Here is a 14,696-nt window from a genome sequence, read left to right as displayed (position 1 = left end):
CAACTCATGAGATGACCTTTATTATATTCACAAAAACACACACTAAATAATAATGACAACTTAATTTCAAATTAAATATCTTCACAAGCCACTAGCACTAAGGGCCACTTACCCGGCTACAATGGCCTGGGAAATACAAATAGGTACTAAGACAGAATACTGTCAAGCTCCTAAATTGGGAATACAATTTTATTTCCAGTGAAGTTATTTTTTGTCTTATTCCAATGCAGTGATAATTGCTAGGGTCTCTCTTTCGTAATTACACCACACATACAATTGTATACAGTGTATAGATAACGAGTATAGAATGAGAGAGCATATAGTACATTGTTTTACACAATGCTTTAAAATAAAATGTTCTGTGTTGAGCATAGGCCTTGGAGCCGGACGAGCCACTCAGGTTATGGCCCGACCACTATTAAACAGGTACATGGAAAACAAATTCAATGCACAAGCTGTTTACAGGCTTTTCTGTTAGGCTTGTTTGGGCTTGGTTTCAAGCTCAGTTTTATATTTTGATGAAAATAAATACATAATTTAAGGGTTATGATTTTCCCAAACCGAAACCGACACTGATGAGACGTAAAACCAAGGTCTTATTGTAAATGACTACAACAGCAGTTGTTGATGCATAGTTCACTCCCTGCTAAATGACTGAATAATAATAATAATAACAATAATTTGCATACCATTCCAAACCGAACAATACAGGTAAAAGACTAAGCCAAACAGAAACTGAAATTGAGTTTTTTTTTTTTTTTTTTTGCACAATGAAAAAGCATCAGCAGTTTAAGCATTAAGCCACCTGGCATTTTTGGGAGCTCATTGTGGTTCATATGAACATACCTTAATACATTTAATATAGTAACATATATCAAAAGTTATGACAAGACTTACCTAATTGATTCTCAGTCCTCAGTACGGTTTGCTGATGAAGCAGGCTGGTGCTAGTACTGGCACTGCAGGCATACGCAAACACTCAGCCTGCATACCCTAACTTAACCCTTTTGTTAAAAAAAATCTATCCTAAAAAGTGAAAAGCTCAATCTGGAAGTCTGAGTTAAAAAAAAAAAAAAAAAAAAGTCGTAGCTGTTAAATCACATTATGTAGACCTAATTAAAAAAAAAAAAAAAAAAAAAGGATGCTAAACTGACTAAAAACAGCCAAATGCAAAAGTACTGAAACAAAATTAATGTATTGAAATTACTGTAAAAAAGGGTGAATAGGAGTCAGATGTACTGTGTGTGTGTATATATACACACACATATACCGTATTACTTCAATTAAAGACGCCCTCGTATTGGCGCCAGTCATATTAGCTTTATAATAGAGGCCACTCTCGAATAAACGCCAATATCAATAAAGAAACATTAAAAGTATTTTTTTTCTGACCCTACAAACACAAACAGTAAACAAATGAATAGTCAAAAACTGACTATGTATGCCCCCCAAAGAGACAAGAGCCTCAATCTAGCATGTACATTACAAACTAATGTATATACACACACATAGTCAACACATTTTATTTTATGGTAGTACAGTTCTGAAAGAAAATGCAAGATACACTACGTACAGAACAACAGTCCTTCTGAAGTTCTTACAGGTGGTTTTGTTTTAAGTTCAATTATAATTCCCGTACTCAATTCCGTACAAATAAAAACAATGTGCTTACTATCTATGAGAGGATTTAGTTTCAAATTCTCTTGCAGAGAAATTATAAACAAGCAGGTTACAGTGAGAAAAAAAATAAATAACGGAGTAGGATATATAGTAGTTTTTACAGAAATCAAGCTGATATTCTGAGGTAATTTGGTGCAGAAAAACATCTACGCTATACTCTTGGACTTAACTGCTACACCACATTGTCTCGCCCCAACACCCAATACACACTCCTGATTTGCTGATACAGTACTCCCCTGTACTTCTAACTCCCACCCAATAAGCTCTTGGTAACTGTCACCGATAAACGTGCTATAGTCAAAGTAGCCACACACACTGCTATATACAGGTAGGCTACCATATTACAGAAAATAAGCAACCGCAATACTTCTAAAATGTCGTAAATAATGTAATAAAATATGGCAGCGTTTGAAAATTGTAGTATTATTAATAAAGGTTGCCCTCGTATAACGGCCTCTCTCTTTTAAGCAGCACAGTCATTTTGATCAATTTAAAATAAACGCTGCAGTGCCAAATTGAAGTAATACGGTATATAACTATTGTAATACTAAGATCATGCCAATTATAATTAGCTTTGGATGTGATCACTGAAGTGTTCACAATATGCAAACCTTACATGAAACAAGTATTTTTTCATGAACAATTGTTGTGTAGTTGTAAGTGAAAAGCAGGAAGTGGTGTATACAGTACTGAATCGCTTTATTGAACTTAGTAGTCAAGACAATGGTAACTGTTTTATGGCCTCAACGCAGTAGTTCCTTACAGCCTCTTACTAGTAATAGTGACCTCTAGTGTCCATTTAGTAGCATAACACCACAACAATGTAATATCTTATTAGGAAAGTTTAATTTAAAATGTAGCTGTATTGTAGTAGACAGAACAGCAGACCTGAAGTTCTTATAGGTGGTTTTGTTGTTTTGTTTTTAGTTCAATTGTAAAAATAAACATGCCATGCCCTTAATTGTTATATGAATGATAGATACGTTTCTAAATCAAAGCCACAAGAGAACGTCTCTATAATGTTTGTTCAGGTCATGTTTTTCTTCTCTTTTAGTTATATTGGCTCATCCATATACACATAAAAAATGTCTTTAGTTCGACTATAAGAATGGAGCCTCTCAGTCAAAACAACCTGTACGTCTTTTTGTAGATACAGTGTGAGAACCTAAATTTTTCGACGCCTCTATGTCACACTCTTGGATTTAACTGCCACACCAGCATTGTCTCCGCCCCTTAACAACCAATACACACTCCTGATTCACTGGTACACTACTCCCCTGACCTTCCAAATCCCACCTAATAGGCTCTCGTTAACTGTCAGTAAATGTACTGTATTCAAGCCCCAAAAACACACAAGAGTATAGTGCTGCAGATTGGAGCCTCTCACAGAGTCGCTTCTAACATGCCTTAAATCATGTAATAAAACATGTAGCGTTTGTAAAGCACAGTATTATTAATAAAGGCCACCCTTGTATAATCGCCGCCCTCATTTAAGAGCAGCAGTCATTTTGATCAATTTAAAATAAGCGCTGCGGTGCCAAATTGAAGTATTACGGGGTGTGTGTGTGTGTGTGTGTGTATATATCACATGAGCTGCACTTCTACTCTATTTTCCACTTATGATCACAGCTCAATGGAGGTAGCAAGAAAATAATAAATAAAGTCTATTAATATATTATTTTACTATTTTTACATTGTATAATAAATTGGTGTGAGTGATGCAATAACACTGTATTGAGTTTATTTGTCACATGTGTCACACTAGTTCTCGGGGGAGACAACCGGGACTGTTGTCCTGAGCTGAGCTCTGAGGGGGGACCTGGGTTTGGAACTTGAATGAAGCACACGCTGCGCGCGCTTCCTAACAGTAGAGAGTCAAGCTCAGAGCTGCCTCACTGGAGGTTCAAAATGGCCGACTTGCATTATCAATGGGAGTTAGTAAAAGCCGGAGAGATATAAAAGTACCCGGACAAGGCAGTAAAACTGCTCAGATCATCTTAAATCGTATATCAATGTATTACTCCCTCCCCTTGCCTTACATACCAACAGGAATTATCATTCTAGGATTTGTAGTTTTTTTTTTTTTTTTTTTTTTATTGCCACAAATGTTGCAGGTTGGAGGCAAAATTGCCTAGACGAGGTAGTAAAACTGCTCACATCATCACAAATCATACATCAAATTATGACTCCCTCCCCGTGCATTACATACCAACAGGAATTAGCATTATTATTATTCTGAGACCGGCGACAAGCCATTCTTGTAGAATGTAGTCGTCATGGATGGGGTTAAATTCCCATCCCGATAAAGCTTGTGGGAATGTGGCTGGAAACTTAAGGTCATTATTTAATGGGTAATTAAGGCTTCAGCCACAAAATATATAAAAGACCCACTCCGGGCTCAGTGCGGGGGAGAGTGTAGGGGGCGTATGAGAAAGACAACAATATTGACACAGAGAGAGCGAATGCTACCAATGCAAGGTATTCGACCTTACTAGTTGTGTTTATTTTTGCTTTGGGCCCTTGTTTTGTGTTTTGTTTAAATCTTTTTGAGTTATAATGTAATAAATATAGAGCTGCGGCCGTTTAAAACCCTCTGGACCGGCAGTTAATTCAAACATTTCTGTGACGTCACCCGTTGATCTTTTGATTGATCAATTCTACAAATTTAACTAAAAGTGGCTGTGTGGCTTTGACGAGAAGGGGAGTGCTGGGTAGTATTGTCGATTCACTTATCCACAGTTGTTGCTATGAATCCACAGAAAAGTATTACAAATTTCAAGCGTAACACTTACAAAAGGGCTTGTCTGCTACAAGGATGGCAATGCAATTGTACATTAACAACGTAAAAAAAAAAAGTTTGTGACAAAGCTTTATTTACAGTAATAGTAAGGATGGGTTTAAAGATGACAGCACCTGCATGTTTATTTGTTTAGTGGTTTCCCTTTTTAAGTTGGAACACGGCTTTTTACAAACAATATAAAACAGAAATAAATCCTAGCTCCCATTTTGTAGCGCTATCTAAACTTAGCAGGATATGTAACATTCAGACAATATCCGGCTTAAATTATTCACCAAGGTAATATACTTTATTTTACACCGGATTCAGATCCACTGGGGAGACCGGGGTTGGTTGTTACAGTGCTATAGTTTTAACACTGGATTGCATTTGCTCACGAATATAACATTGAGATGTGTGCTTAGTTGTATGAAAGTGCACAATCTTAGAGTCACGTATAAGAGTTAGCACTAGTTTTTTTCATTTTTTTCATACTGTAAATAAAATGTTAAGATTTTCTTATTCGTGTTATAGCGCTTAGCAGTACTGAGTTTGTTTGAAGTGATTATCGTATTGAGTAGAGCCAGATATGAGCAGCCTGTGGTGTAAGAGCAAAACCAGTGGGACAAGACAAGGGACTGAAAGAAATACATTATTTTTATTAATAAAAAACCTTTGTAATTGAAGCCAGTATCGCAAGTAAAATTTGTCACAGTTTTGTAACAGAATGCTCATACGGAATGGAAGAGTTCATATACACCAATGAAGGTTTTAGTGATACATTTACAAATGTATTAATTTTAAGATACAATTAACATTTCACTCATTTACTTTTTATATCCATGTCACAAAGACAGCTGCAGTGGGTGACGTCAGACCAGAACCAGGAACCAAGAAATAAACAATAGAAAGGTGGAGTTTGGTGAAGCTGAGCGATTGGTGTCGCTCAGCATTTAATAAAGAACAGATAGAAAATAAAAGGTTGTAAAGACAAACAAAACACAGGACACTGTACTTACACCAAAATAATATGTTTAGGAACCCGCTTCGCCCCGTCGTAGGAACCGCTTAACACCAAATTGACCCAACGCCCAAAAAACCGGGAGAAGAACCGGTGTAGGAAACACCCCTGTCTTGATTACACAGATAAAACACAGGTGAATATGCATTTTAACTATTACTTTGATTATTACCTCTGTCCAGGTCGAGAACGTCCCTGACCACTCCGAGGAGGGCGAGTGCGAGGCTACGCTAGTATAGAAGACGGCGACCACCTATCCCTGTCGTCGTAGCGGAGACGACTCACCTCCACCTTTTGACAGGGACCCGAAACACTAAGGGCGCCTCTCCACCCGTCACCGAACACACAACACCGAGTGAATGAAAACATGCTGCTTTTATGCAGCTGTACCGAGACACGATTGCTAATCAATCATTCAACTGGAGTCGCGCTACAACTGCACATGAATTAATAAAGTGCATTTCCCCGTGCTCGCATATTATTACATTTTACCTGCACTGACGTACTATGCAATCCTCATGCCTAAATACAAATATACATTTTAAACCACTCGTGTTCCACAGACCCATTTATATCCCATGTACCAATGACTATACACCAACATTAAAACACAACATATAACACTGCAATACACACAGGGGCGGGCAACATTGCCACAGTCCACTACATTTAACTTAATTACCGCTAGTTGGGAAATACATTTAGCTTTGCTGCTCATATGACAGTTCTAAACTTAGTTTGAACTTCTGTTAGCCCTGTGCTCTGTACTCACTATGAGATGATCTCCTGTTAGTAGACCTTTAGGGCTCATTTACTTTTTATGGTCATACACGGACACAATTTCAGACTGGATCATTTGCTTTGGTCTGAAGCTGGTGCTGTTTTTAACAGCAGTCATGATAGTCAGAATTCCATTCAAAATGTCTGTGGGCAGTTGATTACTTACGTCTGTTTTTACAAAGTTCACCTGAGAGAAGAAAAAAAAAAAAAAAACACTTCAGCAGCACTGTGTGGCAGTATTTATCGACCGCCAGATCCTGTCAAGCAAGACACTTGGTACTGTACAACTTAAATGTCTAGGCTAAACAGCATATTACTAACAGTCTGTGGTAAAAACACTGCAAGCGAGACTATGTCTCCCGAGTTTGCTGTGCTTTGGCTACTTGGTTGAAGATTGCATACTCATTTCAGTATAGTAGTTAAGGCAATCTTCTTTTGATCCTTTTCACTGCCATCACATAAGGTATTTTCTTGACCTTAAGCCTTTGGTGAGTTGAAAGATGTGTTACTAAATTTCTACATTCACTTTTTGGGGGCAAGATATCCCTTTTTAAAGTGATAAGTTGGTCATACTTTAGTGTTTCCAAAGATTACCAAACACTATTTAATACAACAGTGACCACATGAGGTTCCATAATGCTCCAGCATGGTTTATAATTTATACTTAAAATCCAAACATCCAAAGGATACAGGGACTGAGAAGGTTAGAACAAATAAATATAAACACCCATGGGATCAAAATCTTGGATGTGACTGGTATAGACTAATATTCACAGGAAATTCCAAACTGAACTGAAGGATCACAGGGATGTTTATACAGGCAAATATACAGAAAGTTTAAAATCAAGTTAACATAACAAACATATATTAAAAATGCCAGATTATCAATCAAAAGATCAAAGGGTGACATGAATGAATTCCTGTTGGTGTGCAATGTACGGGGAGAAAGTAATACATTGATGTCTGATTTGTGATGATCTGAGCAGTTTTATTGCCTCATCTGAGTACTTTTGTCTCCGTCCAGCCAAAAATCAAACTGATCATAACCAACTTGCACCCCTGAAATAATTAAATAAATATCAACCATGTTTCAGTGTGAACATGTGCAGAGCTCCTAGCCCTGTCACAGCTTCCCAAAAAAGTGAGTTGTTTAAAACAAAGCAAATACAGTTCAATCTTCTCTCTAACAAAGCACTTTCAAAAAAGGAAAAACAACTTGCAAATATTCATTGAGTTTCATTCAAGTCAGCACCAAATGTAATAGCTTTCCACAAAGTGAGTTGTTTAAAACAGAAAGAAATCCAAACAAGTCAAACTGCACTTTCAGATCTGCCTTCTGAACGGTGGCTGACTTGATTTTCCTGAGCAAGATGTCACTAAAGGTTTGTGTGTGACACGCTTGCTGCTTCGCTGACATCATGACTTTTTGCATTATCATTACACTTAGCATGTCTCTGTGCTGGGTTTTGTTTTTGGTCTCCAAGCTAAACACTCTTTTACAGTCAGAATTACTGTGAAAGATGACCAAAATGCCTAGCATTACTGCAGAAATACTTGCAAAGACTTGCTTGTCAGCAACCTTGATCAAGGCAATCTCTCTCCAGGCTTCGTCAATGTGCTTAGTCATGATGCAGTCTTCAAAATCATTTACCTGATACAGACGGAACTCATCCTCCAGTAGTCTATTGTAACCTCCTGTAGTAATATTGCCCCGCCCCTGTATGTATTTTGGTGTTGTATGTTACGTGTTAATGTTGGTCTGTGCAACATGAGTGGTTTAAAATGAATATTTGTATTTAAGCACGAGGATTGCACAGCACTTGTGCTGCCTGCCACAGCTGCATGCACCAACACCTCATCTCCAAAAGGAAATTTCCAGATCATGTATTCAGCAGCTGATGAGAAGAACTGCCTCACATCCTTGTAAAACTGCCTCGTGTCGGCTCGTCTGGTTTTCGATGAAGCATTTCGTTTCATGACCCACTTCAAGTTACTCATCAGAAAGTTGGTTTTTCCTTTTGTTTTGGTCTGTGGGCTTCAAACCTCTTCCCACATTTTTCATTATGGCAACAACTTGTTCTGGCTTGTAGAAGCCCACCAATATTTGTTGCAGTTGTTTCTCCAAAGTTGACAGCAGTAGATGTAGGGTTCTTCCTTCTGCAAAGCTTGGTTTCCTGTGTCAAAAACTGGTATAGCCCTCTTCAAAAGTAGTCTGACAAAAACTTGTGCCCCATCTCAGGCTTGGATAGTGCACTCTCAGAGGATTTCTTCTCCTGTCCTGACACTCTTTGGCATTTTCTTTTTTCCTTGGCTGTTTTCTGTTGCTTGGCCACTTCACCCTGTTTGAAGAGGAAAGTGCTCAAGTCAAACCCTGTCCCACTTGAAGTTGAAGTTGTAGGTGTAGGTGCTGGCTTTACACTGCTGATGGTGTTGGAGGATGACAAGGCCTTTGGTGACTTCTCAGCCTGCAAAGTGGACTTGGCTGGAGCTGGCTTGGAAGCGGTCTTTGCTGGTTTGCTGGTTTTGAAGAACTGACGTCTCCAGCAAAGAATGAAGTCAGAGGATCTTACTTCTCCAGGAGGCGGTTCACACACTGACCTAGAAAGAGCCACCTGGTGGAGCACAGCTTCAGAATCTTCCGGATATCAGCATCACACATTTTCTGCACGTTACACAATGTTGCCTTCCTCTTGCTACTTTTCTCCGAGTAATAGAAGATGGTGATTAGATGATCTTCGATGCTGTCTGACGGCTCCCTTGAGGCTCTCTCTCAGCAATGTGAATAAGGTGGCAAACACAGCCACCCAAGTAAATGTGTGGGTGTTGACCTTTTATGAAGGCTACCACTCCCTTCCCCAGGCCTTGCATTACAGCAGCACTGACAGCTGCAAAGCTGACACAGTTAGCCCAGGGAATCCCCCTCGCTTTATTTGCATCGTGCGCTCACTTTGCCATGTGCATTACTTCATACAAACCAATTGATATTTAATTATTCAATCACAAATTAAAATAAACTAACAAACAATCTGCACAGTACTGACTAGCTATCTTTTGAAAGACAGGACACTCAGATATCAGACCTTCATGTGGCCGCTCAGTTCATTTATGTCAGGTGTGTGTTTTACACCTCATAATGCAAGATCTGGTTCTGTACTCTGCCTTTCAAGAAATGAAAAATGTCACTCGGCATCTATCTAGGATTAAGGTGGACTATCTGGGCAACACTACTCTATCACGTTTGTGTGTGGTTTTGTATTTCGGCCAGGAAATCACAGTTACCACATTAACACAACTATAGAGATCAGTGAATGAGACTGGTGTTTTGGGTTTCTAAAAATGTAAATAAACCCCAAGCCGATGGGCTCGACCCAAATATTATACTTGTGGTATTAAAATCAATGCACTAAGTTACTTGAAAGCACACCTTGAACTTTGTAATAGTATATAGTTATTATCCCCTTGTTTCAACCCAAGCACTAATCATGTATACTTTAACATTTGTTTGTTTGTTTGTTTATAAGAAAGGGGTGCATTTACAAAGTTGGAATCAGCTTCAAATTTCAGTATAGACTGAATATAGTTTAGGAACACATAAAAAAATGCACATTAATTTCAGTGATAAAACTGAATGTTTGTATTCTAGTTAAAAATAAAAAAAACAACTCACAGATGCCGCTAACTCTTCTTTTTCCTTCATCATTTCCTCTCGTGCAGTCTCCTTGGCTTTGGTAATCTTCTCTTGTTCAGCAGCCAATTCCATTTGAAGACGACCATTTTGCCTCAGTATCTCTTTTTTTAACTGCTCACATTGGATCAAAGCCTAGAACAGAATTGTAATTCAGTCTGAATTAGGGGTACTAATCAGTTTGCTTCCATGCACAGTATATCACTTGTCGTCCCCCCCCCACCCCCACCCTTTTCTTTGTGATTGTGACTGTGACTAAGTGCCCACCCCTGTGTGTATTTTCTGTTATATGTTGCGTGTGGTGTGTTAAATGTTGATGTATAGTCATTGGTACATGGGATATAAACGGGTCTGTGTAACACCAGTGTTTAAAATGTATTTGTATTTAGGCACATGGATTGCACAGCACTTCACGTGCAAGTAAAATGTAATAGATGAGCACGGGGAATTACACTTTTAATTAATGTGCAGTTGTACTGAGACTCCAATTGAATGATTGCAGTCGAGTCTTGGTACAGCTGCATAAAAGCAGAATGTTTTCACATACTCGGGGTTGTGTGTTCGGTGAGTGGAGAACGGGATTAGAGACGGAGGTAATAATCAAAGTAATAGTTAAAAATATCAGCTCAGCGTGTTTATTTGTGTAGTCCGTTTTGTTTGTCTGTTTATTTCGCGAAAGTGCCGTGTCCTGTGTTTTGTCTTTACAACCTTTTATTTTCTGTCTGTTCATTATTAAATGCTGAGCGACACCAATCGCTCAACTTTACCAAACTCCACCTCTCTATTGTTTATTTGTTGGCTCCTGGTTCTGGTCTGACATAACCCACTGCAGCCGTCTTTGTGACATGGATATAAAAAGTAAATGAATGAAATGTTAATTGTATCTTAAAATTAATACATTTGTAAATGTATCACTGTGACAGGCTGGCGAGTGGATTGAGGCTCAGAGACAGAGTAAAGGCAAAATAAAGTTATTTATTAAATAAAATAATCAAATAAACAGGCACAAGGGCCAACAAAAAGAGGTTCAAAAATAAATAATCAAAGTGAACTTACAAAAATAAATGGTCAAGTTCCAGGTCTTTAAACAAGATACTCCTTTCTTCTTAAAATACAAAACTCTCCAACACAAAAGCAAACTCCCAAATAAAAGAACACACACTCCACTCAGCCAGGGCCTCTCCCCTGGCTTTTATCCCCTGTGGCTAGAGCCCAATTAATCAATAATTATTCAATTAGAGCTCCAGCCACATTCTCACATGTTTTTCTGGCAGGGAGAAATTTAACCCCCTCCCTGCCAGTTCCAAACATATTCATATAGACGGGGAGTTCCCCGTCACATATCCCCCCCCCCCTTGTGCCTAGCACACATGGCCCCAACGGCCACCTCCCCCCTCAAGTCCCAAAGTCCTTTGTCCAGTTCTGGGACGAGGAGACGTCCGTGGTCCATGGGGGCAGCCAAGATGGAATATCTAATGCCCCATCTGGCGTTCTCCCATCGGGACTGAACCCTCGTGGGCGGGCTCCCTCTGATGGCGGAGGCGGGAACGGCGGCCCGGCTCCCTCTGGTGGCGGAGGCGGGAACGGCGGCCCGGCTCCCTCTGGTGGCGAAGGCGGGAACGGCGGCCCGGCTCCCTCTGGATCCCTTAGCGATGCGAGACCCCCTGGCCCCTCTAGCGACGCTGAACCCTCCCGCTCTCGGGACGGTAGCTCCATCTTCTCTAACTCTCGGGACGGCAGCACCTTCCCCCTGGGCGACAGCGGGCCAACAGTGACCCCAGGCGATGGTGGACCAGGAGAAAGTCTCTCTAGGCGATGCAGGCAGGCAGGCAACCCCAGGCGATGCGGGCGGGCAGGCAGGCAACCCCAGGCGATGCGAGCTAGCAGGCAGGCAACCCCAGGCGATGCGGAGCAGTTGGCCTCCCCAGGCGATGGCGAACAAGCATCCCCAGGCGATGGCGCTGTGCCTCTTAGCCACCAGGCAGCTTGTCTCCGCGCTCCCCTCAGCAGCCGGTACAGAGGCTGGGTGGGTCCTCCAGCATCTTCTGCTGGCTGTGGAGGAAGAGACAGCGCCCGCTGTTCCCCCTCTGCTGGCGGTGGAGGAAGAGACAGCGCCCGCTGTTCCCCCTCTGTTGAAGGTGGAGGGGAGAGACAGCTCTGGCTGTTCTCCCTCTGCTGGTGGTGGAGGGAGAGGCAGTTCTGGCTGTTCTCCATCTGCTGAAGGTGGAGGGACAGACAGAACCCGCTGTTCTCCCTCTGCTGGCGGTGGAGGGGAGAGACAGCGCCCGCTGTTCCGGCTGTTCTCCCTCTGCTGGCGGTGGAGGGAGAGACAGCGCCCGCTGTTCCCCCTCTGTTGGAGGCGGAGGGGAGAGACAGCTCCGGCTGTTCTCCCTCTGCTGGCGGTGGAGGGGAGAGGCAGTTCCGGCTGTTCTCCCTCTGCTGGCGGTGGAGGGAGAGGCAGCTCCGGCTGTTCTCCCTCTGCTGGCGGTGGAGGGAGAGGCAGCTCCGGCTGTTCTCCCTCTGCTGGCGGTGGAGGGAGAGGCAGCTCCGGCTGTTCTCCCTCTGCTGGCGGTGGAGGGAGAGGCAGCTCCGGCTGTTCCCCCTCTGCTGGCGGTGGAGGGAGAGACAGCTCCGGCTGTTCTCCCTCTGCTGGCGGTGGAGGGAGAGACAGCTCCGGCTGTTCTCCCTCTGCTGGCGGTGGAGGGAGAGACAGCTCCGGCTGTTCTCCCTCTGCTGGCGGTGGAGGGAGAGACAGCTCCGGCTGTTCCCCCTCTGCTGGTGGTGGAGGGAGAAACAGCTCCGGCTGTTCTCCCTCTGCTGGCGGTGGAGGGAGAGACAGCTCCGACTGTTCTCCCTCTGCTGGCGGTGGAGGGAGAGACAGCTCCGGCTGTTTTTTCTCTGCTGGTCCCTTCAGCCCTGGGCCTGAGGACTTCCACCTCTTGGGCCGTGGACGCACCAACTCGTCCCGCTCGGGCCGTGGACGCACCAACTCGTCCCGCTCGGGCCGTGGACGCACCAACTCGTCCCGCTCGGGCTCCTTCCCCTTGGGCTGTGGACGTTGGGGCTCCTCTCCAGGCTCTGGGAGCGGCGGCTCCCCCTCTCTGGTCTCTGGGAGCGGCGGCTCCCCCTCCCTGGTCTCTGGGAGCGGCGGCTCCCCCTCCCTGGTCTCTGGGAGCGGCGGCTCCCCCTCCCTGGTCTCTGGGAGCGGCGGCTCCCCCTCCCTGGTCTCTGGGAGCGGCGGCTTCTCTCTGGGTGACGGCAGCGGCTCCACCCCCATTTCTTCAAGGTGGGAGATCTCCCCCATGTCTATCGTCAGGTATGCCAGGACCATGATGAAGATTTCCTGGAGGGACCCCGGGTGATGCTCTCCCTCCCACTCCTCCCATCTCTCCCCATCTCGATGCCACAGCGTGTTGATGGCGATGGGAAGGTCGTGGAAGAGGTCCACTCCGGGGTGCACCAACCACTCCCAGATCTCCCTTGATGGTGGTGAGGGCGGTGCTGGTGGGGTGGCTGCCGAGGATGGGGTTGGTAGTTGCTCCTGGTCCGGGTTGTGGGGGCATCCTGCCCAGTTGTGGCCGTCCTCCTCACAACGCCCACACCAGTCAGCAATTGGCCCATTCGGACAGGACCTCCACCAGTGGTCATCCTTCCCGTACCAGGTGCACCACGGGAACAAGCTTGCTGGGTCCTCCCACAGGGTTTGGGTTGGTGATGGCGGCTGCTGCTGCTACATCTGCTGCCTCCGCTGCCCCTGCCCTTTGCCCATTCTGATCTCCGATTACCAAAAAGAACAAAAAGAACCTCCAAAATTCAAAAATTAAAATAATTAAAAAATTCCCTCAAAATTCCAGAAAACAAAAAGAAAACACTGCTCTGAGCCTCTAGGTGGCGCTATCGTACTTCTGACACCAAGTGTGACAGGCTGGCGAGTGGATTGAGGCTCAGAGACAGAGTAAAGGCAAAATAAAGTTCTTTATTAAATAAAATAATCAAATAAACAGGCACAAGGGCCAACAAAAAGAGGTTCAAAAATAGATAATCAAAGTGAACTTACAAAAATAAATGGTCAAGTTCCAGGTCTTTAAACAAGATACTCCTTTCTTCTTAAAATACAAAACTCTCCAACACAAAAGCAAACTCCCAAATAAAAAAACACACACTCCAACTCAGCCAGGGCCTCTCCCCTGGCTTTTATCCCCTGTGGCTGGAGCCCAGTTAATAATTATTCAATTAGAGCTCCAGCCACATTCTCACATGTTTTTCTGGTAGGGAGAAATTTAACCCCCTCCCTGCCAGTTCCAAACATATTCATATAGACGGGGAGTTCCCCGTCACAGTCACTAAAACCTTTTATTGGTGTATATGAAGCATTTCATTCCGTATGAGCTTTCTGATACTAAACAGAGGTAAAGATAATAAGAATAAAACTTAGAACCAAAACAGAGGTAAATATAGTACGAATAGTTAAAAAGTATTAGTAGTAAAATATCTGCTCACCGTGTTTTGTTTACTCCGTTTTGTTTGTCTGGTTATTTTGGCGAATGTGCCGTGTCCTGTTTTTGTATTGTTACAACTGTTTATTTTCTGTCTGTTTGTTTACTAAATGCTGAGCGAAAGCATTCACTCAGCTCCACCAAACTCCACCTCTCTGTTGTTTATTTCCTGGCTCTGGTCTGACTGCACCCACTCCGGCCGTCTTTGTGACAGTGAAATTATTGAAGACTTCTCATCAAAACTTTTTATGAAGTTTG

General features: G+C 43.0%; 1 protein-coding gene across 2 annotated transcripts in view; it reads right to left on the bottom strand.

Annotated features, from left to right (window-relative positions):
- The window catches only part of LOC121316055 (serologically defined colon cancer antigen 8 homolog), a 147,626-nt gene that overhangs the window by 104,517 nt on the left and 28,413 nt on the right, over window positions 1-14,696 (bottom strand). For both annotated transcript variants that reach the window (XM_041250775.1, XM_041250774.1), the window contains exon 10: window positions 9,925-10,077. In XM_041250775.1, coding sequence (XP_041106709.1) covers window positions 9,925-10,077 — 153 coding nt within the window. The remainder of the gene's footprint in view (window positions 1-9,924; window positions 10,078-14,696) is intronic.

Source organism: Polyodon spathula, chromosome 5 (genome assembly GCF_017654505.1).
Source record: "Polyodon spathula isolate WHYD16114869_AA chromosome 5, ASM1765450v1, whole genome shotgun sequence".
Classification (NCBI taxonomy): Eukaryota; Metazoa; Chordata; class Actinopteri; order Acipenseriformes; family Polyodontidae; genus Polyodon; species Polyodon spathula.
Note: the sequence above shows the minus strand (reverse complement) of the source record. Positions and strands in the feature narration are given on the sequence as shown.